The sequence below is a fragment of the Ostrea edulis genome, chromosome 6 (assembly GCF_947568905.1).
Source record: "Ostrea edulis chromosome 6, xbOstEdul1.1, whole genome shotgun sequence".
NCBI classification, from domain to species: domain Eukaryota; kingdom Metazoa; phylum Mollusca; class Bivalvia; order Ostreida; family Ostreidae; genus Ostrea; species Ostrea edulis.
In genome coordinates this window covers 21,873,115-21,898,564 of record NC_079169.1, presented here as the reverse complement: position 1 = coordinate 21,898,564, position 25,450 = coordinate 21,873,115, and the positions used below count along the sequence as shown (strand labels likewise).

The window sequence follows — 25,450 nt, the reverse complement described above, 5'->3', positions numbered from 1 at the left end:
GTTATATTTTAATTATCATTAATAAACGTCTTAATCGCAAAGTTATCTTCCCGACGTTTATGGTATACATTTGTAATGATGTGCAATTGAATTTTAGGTGTTTTTTAAAAATATGAAGAAAACGAACGACAGAGACCAATTTACACGAAATTTTCTAACTGTGTTGAAGTGTTTCAGCAAGTGGTAGGGGATCTGGCCAAATGTTATATATCATTCCAACCAGAATTCATTGCGTAAATAGGCTATGTAATTCTTAAAATTATCTGTATAAAGAAAAATATTGGCCACTTTATCAACCCTCATATAAAGGACATCTACACTATCTATAGTGAATTGCCGTAATGCTTTTTTGTACTCTGCGTTAAAAACACGATTGTATCCTGCGTAGGAATGGTTGTATCCAAATGACGTTTGGCCAAGGTGAACGAGGTTGTGATCGGCGGCGCAACTTGCGACATCAAAATTTTCTCACGGTGGTTTTACATGTAAGTTTATCCTTCGAACATGAAATCCTTCTTTGTCTTTCTTCATTTTTAAAATACCGAGGTACCCAACGTGCACACACCCTAAGTATTCATTAACTATCCAATAGAATGCGGTGAACAGAGGATTTGCTGATTTCCAAAATTTCTTCAATCTCTCTTACGGAGCGACGTCTTCTGTCTTTCCGAATAGTGTCATCCAGTAATTTTACCGTTTTTACGTTGATTTCTCTCTCTCTCTCTCTCTCTCTCTCTCTCTCTCTCTCTCTCTCTCTCTCTCCTGGCTTACTGTCCTCATATCCTTCAGAAAATAGTTTGTTTGTGCCATTTAAACACCGTGAAACGAGAAACATTTCTGAGCGATTTGTGAGTCTGCGTTGGAGTTAAGCCGAGTTTACGTGCATCATTTTATGACTTCTCGGTGCCTCGTGTTTGACGCTGACGTCGCCATGTCATAATTCATTTAAATATTACGTCATAATGATGATTTTTTTTTCAGATATAAAACTGAGTATCTAAACAGAACTCCTCTATAAAAATATGCTGTCAGAAATGAAATGAGTAATGCTTTTTCCGCGATTGTAATTACATTTCAATTTCCTGGTATTTTAATTCGCTATTTATACCCGCACTTTCTAAAGAAAGTTCGGGTATATTGTTGTTATTCTGGTCCGTCCGTCTGTCACACTTTCTTCTTCCTCAAACTGCTCTTTTATTTCAAGTGGTAACCAATTGATCTTTTGGAATATGATAGGTGGTGTACTGTAGATATATAATAAGGTTTTAGAATATTCAATTTTACCCTGGGGGCAAAAAATGACGTTTTTTCAACAAGAACCTGGTTCCCAGAACTCCTCCTACATTTCATGCAGTAGCCCAATCATCTTTTGGAAGATGATTGGTTGGGTCCTGTAGATGTGCAATAAGGTTTCGGAATTTTCATTTTCACCCTGGGGGCCAAATGGGGGTCGAAAATGATGCTTTTTAACACAACCCTGGTTCCCAGAACTCCTCTTACAATTTACACAGTAGCCTAATAATCTTTTGGAAAATGATTGCTGGTGCCCTGTAGATGTACAATAAGGTTTTGAAATTTTCATTTTCACCCTAGGGATCAAATAGGGGTCGAAAAATGACGATTTTGTACAAAGAAACCCTGGTTCCCAGAACTCCTCTTACATTTTACACAGTAGCCTAATAATCTTTTGGAAGATGATTGCTGGTGTCCTGTAGATGTGTAACAAGGTTTTGGAATCTTCATTTTCACCCCTGCAGTCAGATGAGGGTCGAAAATGACGTTTTTTGCACAAAAGAACCCTGGTTCCCAGAACTCATCTAACATTTTAAGCAGTATCCTAATAATCTTTAGGGAGATGGTTGCTGGTGTCCTGTAGATGCACAATAAGGTTTTGCAATTTTTATTTTTGCCATGGGGGTCGAAAATGATGCTTTTTGTACAAAAAAAGCCTTGGTTCCCAGAACTCCTCTTACAATTTATGCATTAATTAATTATAAAATAACGATTGTGGCTTCTTTGCCAGTAACACCAATATGACGAAGAGTATATTTAAAGGCAAACACTTTGTGTGCGGGTACTGTCTTATGACTATGGAGCGCTAAATTAACATAAACTCAAATAATTGAAGATAATTACTTTAAGATATTCATTGCAAATGAAAACGGGGGAAAATTAAAATAAAATTAATCGCAATCTTGGGATATTTTAAAAATCCCCTAAGGACTAGCATAAACCAGTTTTTATTTTTCAAAAATGTGTCCATGTCATGTAATGGGAGGGGGCGACCCCTTCCACCAAGCTCTAAAGGGCCTAGATGCAGGTATCACACCGGTAATTGTCCAATCAAAATGAACTTAGTCAAATATTTTTTCCTTGCGCGATTTTTCTCATTTCCTCTTCTTCTTTTCTCTTAATTTTTACACCCCTGATTAGGAAATTTTGTGTAATTTGTAGAAATAACCAATTGTATACAAAGGAACTATTTACTGTTGGTAGCTGAGGCTATTTCCTGAGGTGTACTCCGGCTGTTTACACACATGTGAAAAACACGTGGATTTGAGGGTAGTCTTGTTTGCGGGTAATTTATTTTCGAAAATGCCGTGTAGGGTGGTGTTTTTCTGGTGTCGGCAGAGGAGATGGGTAACATAGAACATTTCTTACTGCGTTATTCGGCATCAATTCCGTAAACTGATTTTTAATGAATTTTTTTCCTCTATAGTAATATATAGTGAAAATAATTACCGGTGTGATACCTGCAGCTTCGCGCCTACATGTTTAAAATTTACGATAGTAGCTTAAACGCTGGCTTTTGAAAAAAAAATTGTGACTTCACTTGGATCTAGTGCACTGCGCACAATGTTACGTCACCTTCGGCTTATAAAGGTGGGTCGAGGGTCCGACCCCCCACCCCCCACCCCACCCCCGAGATTTACGAAATCCAAAAATTTCCGGTTGTAAAAATTTTGATTCAACCTTTCGCAATAACTTCCGGGAGTTTATGTTCACATTAGTTTGATCATGGAATGGATTGAGGTTGGCCGTTGGAATACATGATTATGATGAAATAATGTGGCTAGCCTGAATTAGAATTAGTATGCACAAATACGGATATCTTATCATCATTAGGAGAACAAGATTACGGTTCTGAAAACGACATTTGAAGCGATTCGTTTTAATCATTCAGTAGGCCTAGATATACAATGTCGAGCTCTTGAAGCTGCCAACTTGAAACTGAAAGTTTGGATACAAAGAACATTCGAACTTTGAGAGTAAGATGATTAGACCTGGTAAAATATCATTCAACTATTCACATTGCATGCAAATACAAACACTGTTGGAGAGGTGTCTCCGTGTATAATGAATGTTCATCTGAACATGTAAAACACTCTTTAAAACGTGGGTTCTGTATGAGGTCAGTCAGAGTGCAATGAAATGAAATGTAGAAAGCAAATATGTAAAAAAAAAAAAAAAATCCTCATCTTTTTCTGTAAATAATGTACAGTCCTTACTCTTGGTAAGAGCAGGGGGACTCGGCACTAATATACAGTTAGTTTATTTATTCTTAGCAAGACTGATAACAATCTAATTTTAATTAGATTACACTAATAATAGGGGATTTTCGAGTTCTTCCATATCCGTGTTTATTCTGCATTTAGTCACTATTACGTCATACTTTTTTAGACATGGTCATATCCGGTTTATCGTAGTAACGTAAATACACAAAGTCTTGTATAAGTGTATACACAACCTATTATAATGGAAGTTGATTCAGTGCAAGTATAATTGGACTAAAGAATTTTTTGTTGCAGATAAGTGTTTCTTGTTCCTTTTACCGTAAAAGTATTATACATAGGCTATGTAAGCTTGTGATTGGCCCTATAATCTTTGGAAATCCTTTCCAAAAAATGTTGGTGTAGATACATCAAAAGAATTGATCTCAAGCTCTTGAAAGTCAGTCGCCGATCGGTAAAGAAAACTGACTGAATGACTGAGTTGTCGGAAATCATCAATAAAATTGTGGGGAAAAATTGAATGAAGACATATACCAGCTATTGAAAGTTATTATGTCATGATTTATCTTTACAAATATTGACACCATTGGAATGAACGGGGACTTGGCATTGCAAATCCGATAATGGATATATTGGTACTTCTGTGGCATGCACGTAGAATGAGGGATGGGGAGGGAATGGTTCCCATTTTAACAATCATAACTTTCTATTATTTATAATATATACAAATAAAGATCTATTTCGTGACACAACCACCAAGCCCCCCCCCCCCCCCCCCCCCTCCTGCCCCTCTCCGACTTTTTATGGCGGTGAATGTACGAATGCAATTTATGAAGTGAATTTGGGAAAAAATTCCTTAGGCAATATATATATGTGACGCTATTACCCTATAACCTCCTCTCCCCCCCCTGGGCGTTGCCATGATAATGAACCCTCACTGCTACGACCCTGAGTGCTAAGCATAGGTCTAAATTTGCGGTACTTAACCTAAAGCTATTGGTGTCTTAAAATGAGATATGAGTGAAAACTTGACGAGTCATAAAAACAATCATTCACCCCCCACCCCCACCCCCTCCTGAATTTTAAAAGGTATGAAAAAATATATATTGAGGTATAATAAGTCGTATGCCACTACTTAACCTTCATCCATGCATTTCAAATTTGAAAGATTTTGAATATTAGTCAAAAGAACATGTTGGGATTTGTTTGTTTTTATATATTTATCTATTCTTGTCAAGAATTTTAGACAAAATAGTGTGAAGGCATCTCTGACTACCCCCCCCCCCCCTCCCCTGACAAACGATGCTACGTGCCTGTTTTCCTCTCTTACGTAAATCCGTATTACATCCCTTTGCCACACACCAATGGCACTACATGTAGTTCTTAAATTCGGTATCAAAATCAGTGAGTAAAATAAATGAACGAAATCGTCTGATTGTTAACTAAACTGGAAGAAAGCATGCCTAAAAAATCGCCAAATCACGTGACTTAGGTAGATTCTAAAACACAAAATATGCACAGAACGGAAGAACTCAAAAATCCCCTATTGCTTATAACTTCTGCTATAAAATCCACATAATGATTATTTTAATCTATTTTAAAGCTATAAATGGATAACTGCAAGCATTTGTCGGTCATTAAGAAGTGGAGTCATTCAATACTAAATCCCCAGAAGTGGATGTGTTATGCCTGTGGAACTACAGAGAGTGTTTGGGTAGGTCAATTGACTCCTCTGAATAATAGGTGTTGTGAAAGACAGAATGGGCTGTTTTATGTGAAATTTATTTTGATTTGCATTTCATCAATATTGTGCATTTTCCATTTCTGTAATTCAGATATGGTTTTAACTAACTGCCAATTTCATCAAAATTTCAGGGTGCTGTAACATATTTGAAATTCTTTGTACATGTATTTATATAGACTTGAGACCACGTTAATTCTGTCGAAATTTGTGATATTACAGGCTTGCCTCAGTTGTCCAAGTGTAGCATGTGGAAGGTTCAATGAAGAACATGCTCTCAAACACTTCAAAGAAACTCAGGTAATAAAACATTTCTGCTGCACATATATTTGTAACTAGCATGTACCGGTATGTTACAGGGTTATGTTACATGTGTAACTAGCATGTACCGGTATGTTACAGGGTAATGTTACATGTGTAACTAACATGTACCGGTATGTTACAGGTTTATGTTACATGTGTAACTAACATGTACCGGTATGTTACAGGGTAATGTTACATGTGTAACTAGCATGTACCGGTATGTTACAGGGTTATGTTACATGTGTAACTAGCATGTACCGGAATGTTACAGGGTAATGTTACATGTGTAACTAGCATGTACCGGTATGTTACAGGGTAATGTTACATGTGTAACTAGCATGTACCGGAATGTTACAGGGTAATGTTACATGTGTAACTAACATGTACCGCTATGTTACAGGGTTATGTTACATGTTTAACTAGTATGTACCGGAATGTTACAGGGTAATGTTACATGTGTAACTAGTAAGTACCGGTATGTTACAGGGTAATGTTACATGTGTAACTAGTAAGTACCGGTATGTTACAGGGTAATGTTATATGTGTAACTAGCATGTACCGGAATGTTACAGGGTAATGTTACATGTGTAACTAGTAAGTACCGGTATGTTACAGGGTAATGTTATATGTGTAACTAGCATGTACCGGTATGTTACAGGGTAATGTTACATGTGTAACTAGTAAGTACCTGTATGTTACAGGGTAATGTTACATGTGCAACTAACATGTACCGGTATGATACATGGTAATGTTACATGTGTAACTAGCATGTTGTCCAAGTGTAGCATGTGGAAGGTTCAATGAAGAACATGCTCTCAAACACTTCAAAGAAACTCAAGTAATAAAACATTTCTGCTGCACATATATGTGTAACTAGCATGTACCAGTATGTTACAGGGTAATGTTACATGTGTAACTAGCATGTACCGGTATGTTACAGGGTTATGTTACATGTGTAACTAGTAAGTACCGGTATGTTATAGGGTTATGTTTCATGTGTAACTAGCATGTACTGGTATGTTACAGGGTTATGTTACATGTGTAACTAGTAAGTACCGGTATGTTACAGGGTTATGTTACATGTGTAACTAGCATGTACCGGTATGTTACAGGGTTATGTTACATGTGTAACTAGTAAGTACCGGTATGTTACAGGGTTATGTTACATTTGTAACTAGCATGTACCGGTATGTTACAGGGTTATGTTACATGTGTAACTAGTAAGTACTGGTATGTTACAGGGTTATGTTACATGTGTAACTAGTAAGTACCGGTATGTTACAGGGTTATGTTACTTGTGTAACTAGCATGTACCGGTATGTTACAGGTAAATGTTACATGTGTAACTAGCATGTACCGGTATGTTACAGGGTAATATTACATGTGTAACTAGCATGTACCTGTATGTTACAGGGTTATGTTACATTTGTAACTAGCATGTACCTGTATGTTACAGGGTTATGTTACATTTGTAACTAGCATGTACCTGTATGTTACAGGGTAATGTTACATTTGTAACTAGCATGTACCGGTATGTTACAGGGTAATGTTACATGTGTAACTAGCATGTACCTGTATGTTACATTTGTAACTAGCATGTACCGGTATGTTACAGGGTTATGTTACATGTGTAACTAGTAAGTACCGGTATGTTACAGGGTTATGTTACATGTGTAACTAGTGAGTACCTGTATGTTACAGGGTAATGTTACATGTGTAACTAGTAAGTACCGGTATGTTACAGGGTAATGTTACATGTGTAACTAGTATGTACCGGTATGTTACAGGGTAATGTTACATGTGTAACTAACATGTACCACTATGTTACAGGGTTATGTTACATGTGTAACTAGTATGTACCACTATGTTACAGGGTAATGTTACATGTGTAACTAGTAAGTACCGGTATGTTACAGGGTAATGTTACATGTGTAACTAGTATGTACCGGTATGTTACAGGGTAATGTTACATGTGTAACTAACATGTACCGGTATGATACATGTAATGTTACATGTGTAACTAGCATGTACCGGTATGTTACAGGATAATGTTACATGTGTAACTAGCACGTACCGGTATGTTACAGGGTAATGTTACCAGTGTAACTAGTATGTACCGGTATGTTACAGGGTAATGTTACATGTGTAACTAACATGTACCACTATGTTACAGGGTTATGTTACATGTGTAACTAGTATGTACCGGTATGTTACAGGGTAATGTTACATGTGTAACTAACATGTACCACTATGTTACAGGGTTATGTTACATGTGTAACTAGTAAGTACCAGTATGTTACAGGGTTATGTTACATGTGTAACTAGTAAGTAGCAGTATGTTACAGGGTTATGTTACATGTGTAACTAGTAAGTACCGGTATGTTACAGGGTTATGTTACATGTGTAACTAACATGTACCACTATGTTACAGGGTTATGTTACATGTGTAACTAGCATGTACCGGTATGTTACAGGGTTATGTTACAAGTGTAACTAGCATGTACCGCTATGTTACAGGGTTATGTTACATATGTAACTAACATGTACCACTATGTTACAGGGTTATGTTTCATGTGTAACTAGCATGTACCGCTATGTTACAGGGTTATGTTACATGTGTAACTAGCATGTACCACTATGTTACAGGGTTATGTTACATGTGTAACTAGCATGTACCACTATGTTACAGGGTTATGTTTCATGTGTAACTAGCATGTACCGGTATGTTACAGGGTTATGTTACATGTGTAACTAGCATGTACCGCTATGTTACAGGGTTATGTTACATGTGTAACTAGCATGTACCACTATGTTACAGGGTTATGTTTCATGTGTAACTAGCATGTACCACTATGTTACAGGGTTATGTTTCATGTGTAACTAGTATGTACCGGTATGTTACAGGGTTATGTTACAAGTGTAACTAGCATGTACCGCTATGTTACAGGGTTATGTTACATATGTAACTAACATGTACCGGTTATGTTACAGGTTTGTAACATATGATTTACATTCCTCAATTAAAAGTTTCATGAAGATGCTTTAATGTTTTGTTTATGCTGTGCATGCTTTTGTTACATGTAATAAACAGATTTTTTTAATAATCAAATGATTTTGTGATTATTTCTCAATGAAACGTTCCTATTCAAATGATTGTTAATTTTCTTTCATGTCGCTGTTAATCTGAAATTGATTTTGTCTGTGTTTATTTTTCTCAATACCAGCATCCCCTGTGTCTTGAAGTCAACAACAAATATGTCTATTGGTGAGTATAACAGTGAAGTTCTCCTACTACAGCTGCTGATAGTGAGAAGTTGTTTTTTTTTTATGGCTTTGAATGTATAAAAGGCATATTAACAAAGACATGTACCAACTTTTTGTTAGATTTGTATGACATAAGATGTATAGAATTATTAAGCAACTTTTTGAAGAAGATTAATGATAGAAAATAAACTGTACAATAAATTTTTGTAACAAATTGGCCTTTGAATATTTTGCCAGTGTATGTGTTAAAGGTCGTAACTGATGAAAGTGTGTGTTTCACTTATAGTTTGTAACTGATAAATCATAAATGTGTGTGTTTTACTATAGGTCGTAACTCATAAATCATAAAAGTGTGTGTTTCACTGTAGATCGTGACTGATAAAAGTGTGTGTTTCACTGTAGATCGTGACATAAAAATGTGTGTTTCACTGTAGTAGATTGTAACTGATAAAAGTGTGTGTTTCACTGTAGTAGATTGTAACTGATAAAAGTGTGTGTTTCACTGTAGTAGATTGTAACTGATAAAAGTGTGTGTTTCACTGTAGGTCGTAACTGATAAAAGTGTGTTTCACTGTAATAGATTGTAACTGATAAAAGTGTGTGTTTCACTGTAGATCATAACTGATAAAAGTGTGTGTTTCACTGTAGATCATAACTGATAAAAGTGTGTGTTTCACTGTAGTAGATTGTAACTGATAAATGTGTGTGTTTCACTGTAGATCGGAACTGATAAAAGTGTGTGTTTCACTCTAGTAGATTGTAACTGATAAAAGTGTGTGTTTCACTGTAGATCATAACTGATAAAAGTGTGTGTTTCACTGTAGTAGATTGTAACTGATAAAAGTGTGTGTTTCACTCTAGTAGATTGTAACTGATAAAAGTGTGTGTTTCACTGTAGTAGATTGTAACTGATAAAAGTGTGTGTTTCACTGTAGTAGATTGTAACTGATAAAAGTGTGTGTTTCACTGTAGTAGATTGTAACTGATAAAAGTGTGTGTTTCACTGTAGTAGATTGTAACTGATAAAAGTGTGTGTTTCACTGTAGTAGATTGTAACTGATAAAAGTGTGCGTTTCACTGTAGATTGTAATTAATAAAACTGTGTTTCACTGTAGATCGTGACTGATAAAAGTGTGTGTTTCACTGTAGATCATAACTGATAAAAGTGTGTGTTTCACTGTAGATCGTGACTGATAAAAGTGTGTGTTTCACTGTAGTAGATTGTAACTGATAAAAGTGTGTGTTTCACTGTAGTAGATTGTAACTGATAAAAGTGTGTGTTTCACTGTAGTAGATTGTAACTGATAAAAGTGTGTGTTTCACTGTAGTAGATTGTAACTGATAAAAGTGTGTGTTTCACTGTAGTAGATTGTAACTGATAAAAGTGTGTGTTTCAGCTATCAGTGTGATGACTACGTCCTCAATGACAATGTGTCTGGAGATCTGAAAATCCTCAGGAGTGCACTGAGTGCTATAGCCACCCAGTCATTTACAGATGTGGAGTCCCGGGGAAGAAAGCTACTCAGGTCCTACTCTCACACTGCTGTGGTGTCTCCGTAAGTATTCCTCGTATTTCTTCAATCTGACATTATAGCCAAGGGCATTGCTTGCATACATTCACTTTTTGATACCAGGGGTGTGATTTTTCCTCTTATCTGAGAAATCTTCTGATTGGCTCAATTTTCGAAAAACTAAAACACTCTGGGTTTGATTTAAAGTGACAGAAAAGTATATTTTTCCAGGTAGGGTGAAGTGTTTTCCTCCCCTTTTACCAGTTTTCCTTTGATTTCTGAGGAATTCAGTCAGTCTTGTAATACTCTTTTCCAAGCATATAAAATTTTCAAGCACAAAGCTACGGATTCAAAATTATTATGCACTACTCATGGAGTGTAAATTCAAGTCTGTTCACACATTAATTCTTGGCATTGACAATTTGCACTCGGTCTTGTCTGTCATTGTCCATTCTATGTTAACAATTGCACATTTTCATCTTCTTGATAACTACTAAACAAATTCTTTTCAAATTTGGTATAAAGCCTCATTGTGGCAAGAGGGAATTAAATTGCTAATTTCATGATTTTGCACTTCAGGTGTCCATTAAATGGTTTGAAATTAATTCAATTGGTTATTGAAAAGACTGTCAGGGCTATAGTACCTGGGCAAAATTTGACTAATTTTCAAAAATCTTTTTCTCTGGTTCCAAACATTTGAAAGGAAAACTGAATGTGTTAAAATGTCTGTAATGCTTCAAACTTTTCTTCTGTTGACACCAAATAAAATTTGTTTGCATATTGAGGAAAACCAGGGAGGCTTCTTCCAAAATTGTAAATTTCTCGGCTTCTGGGGCAGGGGTTTTATCATATACATGTAGTATTAATTACTTTATGTTTAGAAATTGTCATCTTTACTTCTACTAATGCTGAATGTAAATTGAATGCCTATTTAGGAAGACCATAAAGCTGTCTGCCATGACCCCCTGGGCAGAATTTTAAGTCTTAGTGTGGGGGCAGGATAGTAATACTGTAAATATCTATGATTAATCTTATGAAATCTTCTTTCAACTTGGTGAGTACATTTATCAAGAAATGAAGAGCAATATCTAACAATTTTCATTTTCGTCTGATTTTTAATCATAGGTTATCGGCCATTTCCGTGAAACTGTTGAAAAATTATGATTGGCAGTATCGCACCACATATAGAGACATTTTTACCAAATTGAAAGACTTAGTACTTTACTGTGGATACTCGGGTGACCATTGAGGTCTGTGGGCCTCATGTTTTGAAGAAAAATTTACCTTTTCAATTTGTTTTGCAGTTCAACATCAAATGAAGATGACAAGTCAGTGACAGCAGATTTTCACAGAAAGTGAGATTCATTTCTAGCTCACATGAGATTCATTTCTAGCTCACCTGAGCCCAAAGGCTCAAGTAAGATTTTCTGATCAAGTTTTTTTCCTGTGTCTGTCTGGCATAGACTTCAGATTTTCATCCTCTACAGAATTACAAGACCAATTTCAACTAAACTAGACACCATTCACCGTGGGTAAAGGGGATTCAAGTTTGTTTAAATGTAGGGTCATGCTGCTTTCCAAGGGGAGATACATCATCACAGACCATGCCTATTGTCTCCATTCACACTACGTCAGGGTAGGCATTCTCGGACTCGGTAACCGTGGCTAGCGACGATGATTGAGGAGTAATCAGTGATAATTGTATGAGTTCAACAAAGAAACGGCAAATAAAATATCAAAACTGTACAAGTACACGTGTATAATCAAACTATTGATTGATATGCTCTACATTCATCACCATAGTAATTACACCGCCACATTTTCCAATTTACAAAAAGTGATGGTTTAATGAGGATTAACTGTAGTTAGGTACGCTGTAGAAACTCTGCTGCTACGAGGCATCACAGTCAAGTCTTGGATGAACCAATCAATGAACACATGGTCAGGGGGATGAAGTCATCGTACCTCAAACACAAAAACAATTGCAGTTGAATTAGGATCAATACTCCCCTCGAAGCTAGGTTCTCATGATAGTGATGTTTGTGATTGTATTCACAGTCTCAGACAAACAGGAAGCATTGTCAGTATGTGCATAGTTACTGCATGGGGAATTATTTCAGAGAAAAAAGAAAAGAAGTTTACTAAAGCAATATGATGGTCCCATTGAATTGTCTAAAGTTTTGGCAATTTCTACTATAAAGCCATCAGGGTATGTAAAAATAGCAGGACACTGAAGGCATCATGTCCCTTCCATAGCACTTCCAACAGGTCAAGGAGAATTTACTCTGAAAAATAGAATATAGTTTGGGAAAAGTTTAAATTAATCATCTACATTGGGAAATGGAAAAAGGAATTGCTCAGGTGAACTATGTGGCCCATGGGTCTTTTAGTCATAATTCAAGTGTAATGATGAATAAACTGAATATTTTCTATAATATTTACTGGCAGTTTCACAAAGTTTACATTACATTTAACACTTTATATGTCAAAAAACTAAAAGTACATAAAGTTTTTCATTTGACCAATCTGAATGTCCTTATCAGTATTCTTGAAATTTCTGTTCAAAGCAAATGCATGTTTTGTTTTCTACAGACAGGTGTTGTTGAGAAAGACATTTGGAGCATGGAGACAGTTCATAAAACAGGAGAGAGATGTTGATGTAAAACTTTACAACTACTTTCTAAATGCCTTTACAAATTCAAGTTTCTGTCACTGATTTATATACAGTAGAACATGCTTATACTGAAACTCCAGGGCAGTGAACAACAGTTCATTATAACCAGACTCTGACATGTCCAATAACATTTTCATTATTTTGCTCTCACAGGGGAATAAATATCACTACACAATTTTAAAGAGTAAATTTGTTATATGTTCATTATAAACATGTTTTACGATTTGGATTTAGAACAGATCAGTAGCTTGCAGTGAAAATTTATCATTCATTGCAACAGAGATAGGTCAGCAAAATTCTACTTATTCACAATAGATTTCATTTTGCATTTTAAGAAATTTTTTAGATAAAATTCATCTACCCATATAGATCAAAATGGTGGTTTGCTAAGGATTATGTTTTGATTTAGGCCAGAAAGATGACCCCATTGGGTTTATGGTAAGAGGTCAAAGGTCACCATGTTTCTACCACACAGAAGAGATGTATACATTCATGTTAAAATATTTTTGGCTGATCACATGATGAAGGTCACTGTGACCTTCTGCCATTACTTGCATCTTTAGTCACCATATTTGCTCTGAATGTTCATTTCTGACATACTCACTTATCATCTTCATCCTGTGTGGAACGCAATGCCGTATGTCTCTGCAGTGGTTCTACAGAGGTGTTGTTACAATTCAGCTTTCAATATCCGTGTATAGGTTCCTCTTGTGATCCGGCAAAACTTTTATTACTCACAGGAGTCATCTAAATGTCAATATAGTCACCATGATGTTTCATTGACTGAGAAAAACTTCTCCCGAACTGATGCATTCCCAGTCATTATGTAAACTTGGTATAAATATTTCCCTAGTGGTCCTTAAGAAGTGTAAATATTACCAAATTTCAATATTTCTGCCATGGCATTTGTTTGGCTGTAATTATTCAAGCTAGGTGAGTGATTCAGGGTTTTTGAGAGCTCTTGTTGTCATCACAAAGATATTGTCTGCTCCCTATATTGAGTGAGAACCCTTTGCTTGACAAACATGAAACTTGTTAATCTGTTTCCCCCTAAGAAATGATTTTGAGGTCAAGGGTCAAACTGGACAAAGTAATATATTGTCTGCTCATTATCTTGAGAACCCTTGGTTTGACCATCATTAGACTTGGTACACTGATACATCCTAAGGATTTGATGAACCTTTTTGATTTTGAGGTCACAAGGTCATACTACTCTGGACATAAGAAAATTTTGCCTGCTCAATAGACCCCTTTGCATGACAGACATCAAAGGCACCCTCTAAAGAGAGGTGACCCCCATTGGTCAAAATGTCTTAAGGTATCGGGACTTTTATTTGAATATCGCAAGTTCATACTGGTAAATCTATTCACACTGGATAAAAAATATTATCTTTAGAATCCTTTGCTTGATAGAGATCAAACAAAGTAATTAATTTGTGATTGTCCCCATCTAGTAAATAACCCATGAATTTTATTGCAAACATTGTAAATATAAAGTTGATCCTTTCAAGATTGCTACATAGGGGGGAGGGTGGGGGGGTATAATTGTATGCTTCTAAAACATTTTTTGTTTTATCAATGAAGACGAAAAAGCATTTTTATAAATACAGTTATATTTTATGAAGACATTTACAATTGATATAGTGGTGCTATAAACCTTTGATTAGAACTCGTGTAGTAACATGAAATGCTGAATCATTGTGTATACAGCTTGGTATGACTATAATGTATTTGATTTTCAGAGACAGGTGACACCCGAGAAAAGAAAAGTCGAGATGTCTGTGGAATGGAGTCCCTTCATAAAGCGGAGGACTCTGATCCCAGGACTCACAGGCCTCCGTAACCTTGGCAACACTTGTTACATGAACTCTATTCTTCAAGTATTAAGGTATCCATCTATTGTGTTGGTTTGAGAGTAAATGAAAATTTAAAAAGAAAACAAATGTATATACACTGCATACCCAGGGTGTGTATTATGTGTTGTTTTATTTTGAAATTCAGAGTTTCATACTCCAAATGTTTTAATGGTTTTTTTATTTTGCCTTTCTCAGCCACTTGAAGGAGTTCCGAGACTTTTTCCGACAACAGATCCAGCCCAGTCCCAGTAGAGTTACCTCCCCTGAAAGTAGTCCACACTCCCTCATAGGTAGAAAATCAGCTACTCCAGTGACCATCTCTCCAAGACCCCCTCACAGTTTTTACTCCAAATCAACAGCAATGCTAAGTCGACAAACTACCATGGAATGTTTTGAGGTATACTGTTGAGTTGCTGATATGGATCATTAAGATTTGTTAGTAAGGATTATTTGTGATGTGGGCTTTGTTTGCCCACGGAAATTGAAAATTAGAGACTTAGATTTTACTTCAACAGATTGGGAAAGAAAATATGCTTATATATAAAGGGAGAAAAAAATTGGGACTGGGAGATTACTTCAAGAGATGAAGTAAGATTGTGTTGACACTGATGAATTCACTGAGTGTGATCTGACTTTCCAGATCACCACACTGTGGTTTTCTAGATCACCATCTTCTGAAATTGATGCCATCACAATGTATTAACACACATTTTTGATGAAAGTGATTAACCATGTAACAAAGAAGACTGTATGTGCCACACACACAAAATATATCACCGTGTTTTCATCATTTTTGCTAATTAGGAATACATTTACATGTCTCATTTGATCTGATAATTTGTACCTGAGAATTCAGCGTGATCCAACTCACTGTATTAATGATATTCAGTGAAACCTGTCTAATCCGACATGCACTGAGAGACAAATTGTTTGTTGGAATGCACAGTGTGTTGGAATAAACATGCAATGTAAAAAAACAATGAAAATATGAAGCTGAAAAGGAAAGTAGGGTTGGAATGCCCAGTGAAACAGATTGCAGAGGTGTTGCATTAGACAGTTTTCACAGTGTATGTATTAATAGGGAAGGATTTTTAAAGATCTTTTTAGATAGCAAAGCTATTCTTTGGCTGGATGATATGCATGTATTTTCAAGTTTAGGTTTGGTTAGTTTTATGAAATGAAAACACCACTTAACCCAGGCGTGGGTGTAATTATGGACACTTCAAAATGGGGAAGGGGGGGGGGGGGGGGTTATGGGGCTTCAGTTTTCAAAATTGGTATAAAACTTGGTATAGACCACGGGTCTATGCCAAAGCAAGATGACATAGACCTCATCGAATCGGCATAGACTGCAACATTGAAAAAAAAATATATCACAAAAACATTTTCCTTTACTTTAGAAAGCATATTTTCTTTCCTCGTAGCGTTTATCAGACAGTTGACTGACCATGAAGGGTCCTTTGAGATAACTTTTTTGCTTTATTAAATCTAGAAAATATGCATAGACAATCTGGTCTATCTCAATTACAATTGGCATAGACCAGTGCCATTTGACATAGACTCGGTCTATGGTTAATTTCGAACACTGGCTTCAGAAGGAAATCCTATTCAGTAACACCTGTATGAACACACCATTTTTTCAATGATGGTATTGTTAAATTTAGGAATATGTGAACTCTCTCAGGGCAGAACAAAGTAGAATAGTGTGACTGATATTGCTCTGGAAACAAGTATAAAGCTTATTACCATCGTATATTTTCAAATTTTTATTAAATACTTGAACCTGATTCTTCATTGTTGTGAACTGTTTTTCATTTCTAACCAAATTATTTTCTTATGAATACCTTATTATAACAAAACTACCTCATTAAAATTAATTGCACAGTTTGGAGTGAATTCCTATCATTGACAGCAAAATGTATTCTATTTTGTATAGCATTTAATGACTCCAGAAAAAACTCCAATGACCCCAATCAAAGAGAGGCCAGGAGGGTTACATGGAGGGTCACAAATGGTCACACCCATCAAGGGGAAACTACTCTCATCGATTGGGGAGAAGAAAATACCTTTCAATAACATGTAATTTTCAAATTCTTGTGAATTATCATAATGAAGTCATTAATGTTGGTTTGTTGTACCAAATTAATGGATTGTGATATTATTACTATTGTTCCATAGCTATGTCCCAATACAAAGTTTATTTTACTCAGCTCGCTTTGTCAAGAACTGAATGGTCTTTTCCGAGTGCTGTGGTCAGGGAGATGGGCACAGGTCAGTCCGCATGGCTTCCTGCAGGCAGTGTGGCAGAGAATACCCACATTTAAAGGGCATGCCCAGCAGGATGCACAGGAATTTGTATGGTACAGAATTGTGATTTGTTTAAGGTTATATGCAATGTTTCAGACATTATCTCTAATATTATTTTTTCATTTCCTCAATATTTTATATTGTAGTATTGCCATACTTTGTATATTGGCCTTGGTAGCTCAGTGGTTAGATCACATAACTGGTAATACAAGGGTCCCAGGTTTAATCCCAGATTGTTCCTAAGATTTATCTCCCCTTCACATGTCACATAAGTCCCTAACAATTAAACATCTTGGGATGTTATTTTTCATCTCTCTCAAGTCATGTTTTTTAAGAAGATTTGTCTGAAAATGGAAAGTTTTAGTCAAAGATGAATTAAATTTGGGTAGTGAACATTGATACTTATATGTATGAAGTTATGAACCAGTTTGAAAACCTTACATCAAAACATCTTACTCGTGCGAATATCAATTTTCTAAATTAAACATGTTTGACTGCAAGTGACTCTTTGAAAACTTTATGAAGATATAAATATCCAGTGTTTATTTTAATTTGCAGTGAATTGTTAGATAAAGTCCAGGATGAATTGAGTGACCTTGACCTGTTTGATCTTGTATCGGATATCTTCCAAGGTCAGCTAGTTAGCCAGGTGAGTATTACAGTGTATATGCTGAGTACTGTTTTAGGATCAGTGGTCATAAATAGGGAAAACAGTGTACAAGATGGTGTAGAAGCTACCTTGTTTTACAGTACATACATACAATATATTTATACATGGGTGCTGTTGTAGTTTCCAGGTTTCTCACTTCTACATCCCAAGGTCAATCATTCTTTATCAGTAGTAATTGTATGTGAAAGTGAATGATGATTGCCCATGCAGAAATGTGGTTTTACTATGGGCACTCTGGTTTATTCCAACATATCAACAGTTTTATGTTCTCCAGCTTTCATATATCACGTGGGGATCCGGGTTAGAATATGTCCTCAGTACCCCTTGCTTGTCGTAAGAGGCGACTAAATGGGACAGTCCTACGGATGAGACCGCAAAAACCAAGGTCCCATGTCACAGTAGATGTGGCACGATAAAGATCCCTTCCTGCTCAAAGGTCTTAAGCACTGAGCATAGGCCTAAATTTTGCAGCCCTTCACCAGCAATGGTGATGTCTCCACATAAGTAAAAAATTCTTGAGAGGGACGTTAAACAACACACAATCAATCAATCCAGCTTTCATAAATTATCCTATTACCATCTAAGCCAGAAATAAACTATTTATTTACAGGTGAGGTGCCTTGCCTGTGGAAATGTCTCAGAAACGAAGGAATCATTCATGGATTTGTCTTTGGAATTTCCTGACCGATACCAGTTCACAAGTCTCAATGCAAGGATAGCTCAGGACATCTGTCACATTACAGGCAAGTAGAGACAGCTCAGGACATCTGTCACATTACAGGCAAGTAGAGATAGCTCAGGACATCTGTCACATTACAGGCAAGTAGAGACAGCTCAGGACATCTGTCACATTACAGGCAAGTAGAGACAGCTCAGGACATCTGTCACATTACAGGCAAGTAGAGATAGCTCAGGACATCTGTCACATTACAGGCAAGTAGAGACTGCTCAGGACATCTGTCACATTACAGGCAAGTAGAGACAGCTCAGGACACCTGTCACATTACAGGCATGTAGAGACTGCAGAAATTAGTGAAAATCTGCTACTGTGCCGTAACATTTCAATTTGTGTTAGATGTCTTCTCCTTTCACCACCACTTTTTCTGAAATTACCCCACCACTACTTTCAACACCCCCTCTTTCTCTGAGTCAGGATTTTTCTTAAAGACACAAGACTTGAGTACTGGAATTCCAATTTACAATTTTTACAATGAATGCAACCTGCCTAGTGAAATAGAGAGAGTGAGTTGGGGACAGGAGTTAAGTTTATACACAATATTAAAGGACACATCTCGTGTTTTCAAAGTATACAGAATTATATGCATTTTGTCTTCCTTATGCTTATAGAAATTAATTGCAATAGTTCGTTCGCTGAAGTATTGCGATAATTAGCCACAATACGGACTTAAATCTAAGCCCCGATTTCAAAAAGCCTAGTTAATTAGATAGGTAGTCACGTGGTACAGTGACGTCATATGCGACCTTCGTCGATCAACTTGTTGTAAAAGTAGTGTTAGATATTTTTAAAAACTCGGGTTTTAGGGGCCTAATTTATTTACCATGGATAACATTTATTTCGATGTTGACAAATTTCCCGAGTCTTATATCTTTTAGCCACCAGTGCGAGAAAAGCGAGTATGAAATCTGCATAAAGAACAAGGTACGATTGTATACATGAAAAGGCCCAAAAAATTTCTCTCTATAAAATGTGTCTGGAATTAACCTTAATCAGCGTTTTAAGAAAGTAAAATATATGCCAGGTATACTATGTCAACAAAATCATTATGGTATTCTTAATTGGATGGCATTATGACATCATGAATAAGACATTTCCCACCTTTTTTTCAAAATAAGCCTGAAAACTGCCAAATATCATACAGATTATTGCTCAGGAAAAGATGTGCGCATTTGTCGAGCAAAATGAAAATGATATATATTGTGTATTATTTTAAGATGAAAAACATACTTGAATATGAATTTGCTCGACGCATGCGCTGTATGTTTTCTGAAAGGAAAACACCCTGAATTTGTGGCTATTTTCATTGAAAATGGCATTTCTGCAATTTTATGCCAACTTCTAGCTCTCGTCATATGACACAAATCATTTTGCTGATCAAACTGAGCGGATTTTGGGTTTGCTAATCTATTCCTTATTTCAATGTCAGGGTTTAAGCTCCAAGTGAAATCATCGATATTTTGGGCCAAATGACTTTAGAAACTGTACCTACTCCTTTGCGAGTAAATAATATTTACATGTATACATGGGATCACTGTCTAAACACTATTTGGTAATGCCATTTCTGTAAACAACTGTAATTAGCGTTGTTGCTTTACTAAAATAAACAGTGCAATTATTATTAAATTTATTTTTGGAGAAGTTAGATAGGCCTAAATTATGATACGATTATGTATCATTGACATTTCGGGGAAAAAAATAATAATGATCAAACTTATTGTGAAAATCACAATACTTTTAAATTATTTTATTAAAGCAATTTTATTAGGCCTAATAATTATTTTTTGTTATTAACACGTTGTTACTTACGAAGTGGGAGCGCGGCGTGCTGTTGTTGTAAACACGTACGCGTTTCTTTAAAAAAAAAATGAAAGCATTAATTATAATTCAATTCAAAAGTCGGAAAATATTTTATTTTTTTTTATTTACAATTGAAAGTTCAATTATCTTTTATCTTTAAATTTCCTTTTTAAAACTACCAGTTGGTAGACACTGCTAGCATAGTTCTGCCTATATGTTGTTACAAGGTGAAGGTCAGTTGGTGCGAGTGTGTATTGAATTCGAGAGCAGAACGGAAAGCATATGCCGTAGGCCTATATGTAACAGTGCGTAGCTTCGATAGAACAATTTTCTTGCAGTTTATCTACGTCTTTGTCCAAGTGCTTGTTTGGAAAAGTACAGGGACAAATTCTACTGGGAGTTTTTATGGCAAAGTCGTTGTGCCGACAAAAAATATTCACGGCTTGTCCCTCATACCTTCCTTCGAAAATTGAAAAAAACACAGTCCAAATCCTCTCTACTGACAGCAAGTACACGCTTAAACGGCACAAAACACCCTAATGCAGTGTTATTTACAAGCTGTTAATGTGATAATTGTTTGTTTGTCAATTAAATCTAATCTGTTTATGAAATGGCTATCAACTGTTTTCAAATCTTCTCGCTCGAGTTCGCATATGACGTCACAGATAATGGCGCGTAAAATATCGAAGAAAATATGCATATCGCAAGATTTGAATTTCATCGCTTTCAAATTCGAAAATTACGCAGACTGTTTCATTTAAAACACATGTAAAGTAGTTTTAGGCATGAAATGAATTAATTTTGCTGAAAAAATTAAAAAGTTTAAAAACATGAGATGTGTCCTTTAACAGTGACTTGTTGTCATTCAGACAGTTGGCTCATACCATTTCAGCAATTTCCTTCACTAAGGCATACTTTAGATATGAATTACCATTTCAGTAATTCTCTACACTAAAGCATATATCAGGTAAGTAATACATAAATCGGATATGTACATGTATTACTATTTTAGTAATTTTATACACTAAGGCCATCTCTTTAAACTGTGTTGATTGGCAGGTAAGAAGTATTTCGCAGGTAAGATCTATACATGTGTACTTGTTACTGTTGAGGTCAAGTTTTGCAATGATTATCAATTCATTTTGAATAATCAAATCACCACTTATACATGTATAAGTATCCACACAACTAAGACAATCATCATTCATTGGAGTGACAAAATAGAAAGAAGTGGGCCCCCAACCATAGAAAGAAGCACAAGGAGTAACACCACCCAACAACACCCCACCCTCACCCCCACCCCGACACACACCCATCCAAAGAGTTTGCAAAATACTCTTTTTTCCTTTTCAAATACACTTGTAGAACAGCTGATTTCATTGTCGGCCAGAGTGTTAACCAAATCTACAATAATTTATATTTCTTTTTTAACATGTACTGATAGATCCAATTTTTGTTGTTATCTTGGTTCAGACGTACCCAGGATTCACGTCCTCCACAAACTCCGCTCTCGGGAGACCATAAACAGGATTTTTTTCTCAAACTAAGAAAAGTTTACCCAAAAGAAGCAAACAGTTCTAAAGTATTTATGTTGTATAGAGTGAAGATTTCAAAGACATTATTATATGTATAAATACATTTGTAGAAATGTTATACAAATTTACGGAAGAAGAAACTTTGGAAGGAAAGATTTACCTGTGTGCAAAATGTAATGGTAAGTACATGTACATGAGAATGTTTTGCCAATTGTAAGCTTTGAAATGCTTAACAAATGTAAATCTAGTCTTGAGTATGAAAGTCATCAGAAATTTTTTAAAAGTGTATTCTTATCATTTTCATACATGTATATGATGATTTACTCAATGAAGAGAAAGGAGGGTGTGTCTCTGCTTATCAATGATTTTAGCACTTAAAAAAGATTCAGCAATTAACTATTTCAAACATAATACATTGTAATAATTCCAATGTTATTTATTACAAGTGTTTTGATTGGACAAAAATAAAGCTGAACAAGAGTTTATACATCAATAAATCCGAAAACGCGATGTATTCATACACGCCTGAAAACAAATAACATAGTGCGGGGAAACTATTCAAATTTTTGCAATTGTTAATGAAGCTTCGCACTTTTATTCAGTTTGTGAGTAAAATGTCCGGAGTTTACACATCGATAAATTCTTCAAAAAGAATGTTTAATCCTATAATGCTGTTATAATAATAACCACAATTCCTCATAATAAATCTCCATGATGAGTGTACAAAAAATACAATAAATTGAAATACACGTGTCTCATTTGACAAACCTAGTGACAATGTTTTTTATATTATCTCTCTTTGATTCAGTTGTGATCTTTTACACATGAAATATTGATAAATTTACGCCTTAGATTTCCTTCTAATACTATAAAAATGTGAAGTTGTAAACCTTTTCTGGACCTCGTGACACTTACATTGTTATATCTTCAAAATTTTAATTAAAAGAGTAATGTTGGGGGTGTCCATATTGGAACTAATGAGATAGAGAGCTGCAAATATGAGTAATTGGTAAAATTTTACATGAAGCTTACAGGTACCCAGACCTAAAAAACTTCAAACTATGATATATTTTTTTTACTTTTCAGTTACAATGTAATCCCTAGAATGGTCCTGGTATCAATCTTAAAGCACCATAATTTCATCTGTGATAAAACAAATTGCACATAGAAAGCACTTTGAAAATTAAATTACACTGCAATTTCTGAACATTCTTCTAAAAATACAGTCCCTTTCAGATATTGTATGTCAAGCAATAAACTTGAATTTAAAACCATGCAGTAGTTTTAAAGGAACATTAAATTTATAATGCTAAAACAAAATTCTGATAAACATGGTAAAATTTATAGACCTGTACCAGTTGGTGTGTTATGAAAGAGTGTACACATTTTCAAAACATGGCTTGATTAACTTTTTATGTAAAAATACTTATAGCACTTATTGATGAATATTTTTAGCTCGCAGGACAAGGAGGACTTCAAACCCAGTCCATACTGAGGCCCACAAAAGACTGTTGTTGAAAAAACTCCCAAATGTGCTGAGATTGCATTTAAAAAGGTTCAGGTTGGTATAATATCCAAAAATCTGTGAGAGAAACTTATGAAATTAGATACAATCAGGGGTGCAGTTGATATGACATTCAAAGTAAACAATTCGTTGTGCTCATTCACATTGTTATTATGATTGTAGGTGGTCAGGCAGGAACCACCGAGAAAAGATCTCTACACAGGTGGCCTTCGATGATATCCTAGACATTGAGCCTTTCTGTGATAAGTCGGAGGTGGAGAAGGGGGAGAGCTACGTATATAACCTGTTGGGGGTCATCATCCACCATGGACGGGGATTTGGAAGTGGTCATTACACAGCCTACTGCTGGAATACAGAAGCTAGTAAGTAGTGGCACAAGTTGCCAAAACTTTATCGATATTCAACACCTTGCTTGTAAACTATATATAGAAGTGTGTTCATTTAATTGAAATTTCATTTGCTAAACCCTTACATTGTATTAATTGATTATATATTGATGGAGCTACTATTAAAGCAAGCACAGGCACATATACATATGAGCTGATCCAGAAATTTTCCCTGTGGCAGTGGGTTCCATCCCATGCAAATTTAGGGGTCCAATTGAAACTATGGATTTACAAGTACATGTAGTATTTTAAAACTGGAAGTGCGTACAATAAGGCAAAATTAATATATTCTACCTAGCCCTATCCCCCCCCCCCCCCCCCCCCCCCCCCATGTGTGGCTTACATAGCCTCTACTAATGAAATTTTAAAAAAGATATTTCATTTGAAAGAAAATGAGGGGAAATCTGTTATCTACTGAAAATCACACAATAGGATAAATAAAATCATGTGACCTATTGCAATTGGTTGTTGTCCGTCGTGCTTCAACAATTGAACATTTTTAATTACTTCTTGATAACTGCTATCTAATTCTTTTCAAATTTGGTATGAAGCATCTTTGGGACAAGGGGGATGTAAATTGTAAATTTCAGGACTCCTGCACCCCTGGTGCGATTAAAAAATTATAATCAATATGATATATAAATGAAATCAATATTCATACGATACCGAATTTTTTTTTTATACAGTTGGTATCTTTTTGATAGAGAAAAAAAGTACTCATATTTTAAATTTCAATATCGCATTTCGTTGCAGATTCTTGGATCAACTGCAATGACTCAAAAGTAAAACTATGTTCCAAAGAAGAAGTTCTATTAAGCCAGGGATACATTCTTGTTTATACCAAAAATGTTGTTGGACAGTTGTCTCCTCTTGTTAATTCGGACTCCAGTGTTGACTCGGAGAGTTCCATAAATGTTACGGACTCTTTAATTGAGAATTTATCTCAGCAAGTTGATGAAGACATTACTTTTAATTTCAAAACACCCACTGCTGATGAAGTGACGTTGAAATCCAGAAAGCGAATCCATGAGTCACACTTCCTCCAGCCAGAACACAGAATCATTAAGAGACGAAGATCTACTTTGTGGTAGCAACAAAAGGGGTTGTAGATCTGATTTATGAGTACGTTTGGAAGAAGACTGCAGAACCTCTATTTTGTTTCTTAAGGCAGCAGAGTATGAATTACATGTACCTTGTTATATGAGCATCCAATTAGGGTAAATTCATGTTCATATTGCATGAAGGACTACAATGAACAACCAAAGATGTACTATATATGTATATGTAAGCACTGTCAATTCCAGCCTTAGCTATTTTTGTCTATTTACTGAACTGAAAATTCCAAATGTGTGCAAGGTATAGGACTACTGATCAGGAAATACAAGGAAAGTGTGTTCTTTTCGGAGAACACACAAATTTAAGAAATTTGTTTCTTATCCTTTGTATGGCTCTTGTTTGCAATACACCCCTTAGCTGAATTTTACCTCAAACTTCTGAATCCCCATCGATTTTAATCTTGGGCATACGTTTGAACTTTCCAAGTCTCATGTTTTATTGGAAGTGTCATTTTTATGTTTCATACAAATTGATTTCTTTATAAAATATTGGCATAATCATAATAATTGTCTGT

General features: G+C 35.6%; 1 protein-coding gene across 4 annotated transcripts in view; it reads left to right on the top strand.

Moving 5' to 3' along the window:
* Positions 1-2,990: 2,990 nt before the first annotated feature.
* LOC125646711 (ubiquitin carboxyl-terminal hydrolase 44-like) overlaps positions 2,991-25,450 on the top strand; it is a 23,218-nt gene continuing 758 nt past the window's right edge. Inside the window, exons 1-17 of one of the 4 annotated variants that reach the window (XM_048873217.2) lie at positions 2,991-3,269; positions 5,116-5,226; positions 5,476-5,553; positions 8,781-8,821; positions 10,218-10,376; positions 11,636-11,686; positions 12,924-12,990; positions 14,748-14,893; positions 15,057-15,258; positions 16,798-16,940; positions 17,072-17,221; positions 17,727-17,817; positions 18,449-18,581; positions 22,020-22,088; positions 23,365-23,470; positions 23,597-23,796; positions 24,574-25,450. The exon at positions 24,574-25,450 is cut by the window's right edge and continues 758 nt beyond it. In XM_048873217.2, coding sequence (XP_048729174.2) covers positions 5,122-5,226; positions 5,476-5,553; positions 8,781-8,821; positions 10,218-10,376; positions 11,636-11,686; positions 12,924-12,990; positions 14,748-14,893; positions 15,057-15,258; positions 16,798-16,940; positions 17,072-17,221; positions 17,727-17,817; positions 18,449-18,581; positions 22,020-22,088; positions 23,365-23,470; positions 23,597-23,796; positions 24,574-24,911 — 2,079 coding nt within the window. In that variant the 5' untranslated portion in view covers positions 2,991-3,269; positions 5,116-5,121 and the 3' untranslated portion in view covers positions 24,912-25,450. Of the gene's footprint in view, positions 3,288-5,115; positions 5,227-5,475; positions 5,554-8,780; positions 8,822-10,217; positions 10,377-11,635; positions 11,687-12,923; positions 12,991-14,747; positions 14,894-15,056; positions 15,259-16,797; positions 16,941-17,071; positions 17,222-17,726; positions 17,818-18,448; positions 18,582-22,019; positions 22,089-23,364; positions 23,471-23,596; positions 23,797-24,573 lie in introns of all 4 variants that reach the window. The other 3 variants (XM_048873219.2, XM_048873218.2, XM_048873220.2) reach the window with 3 other exon arrangements.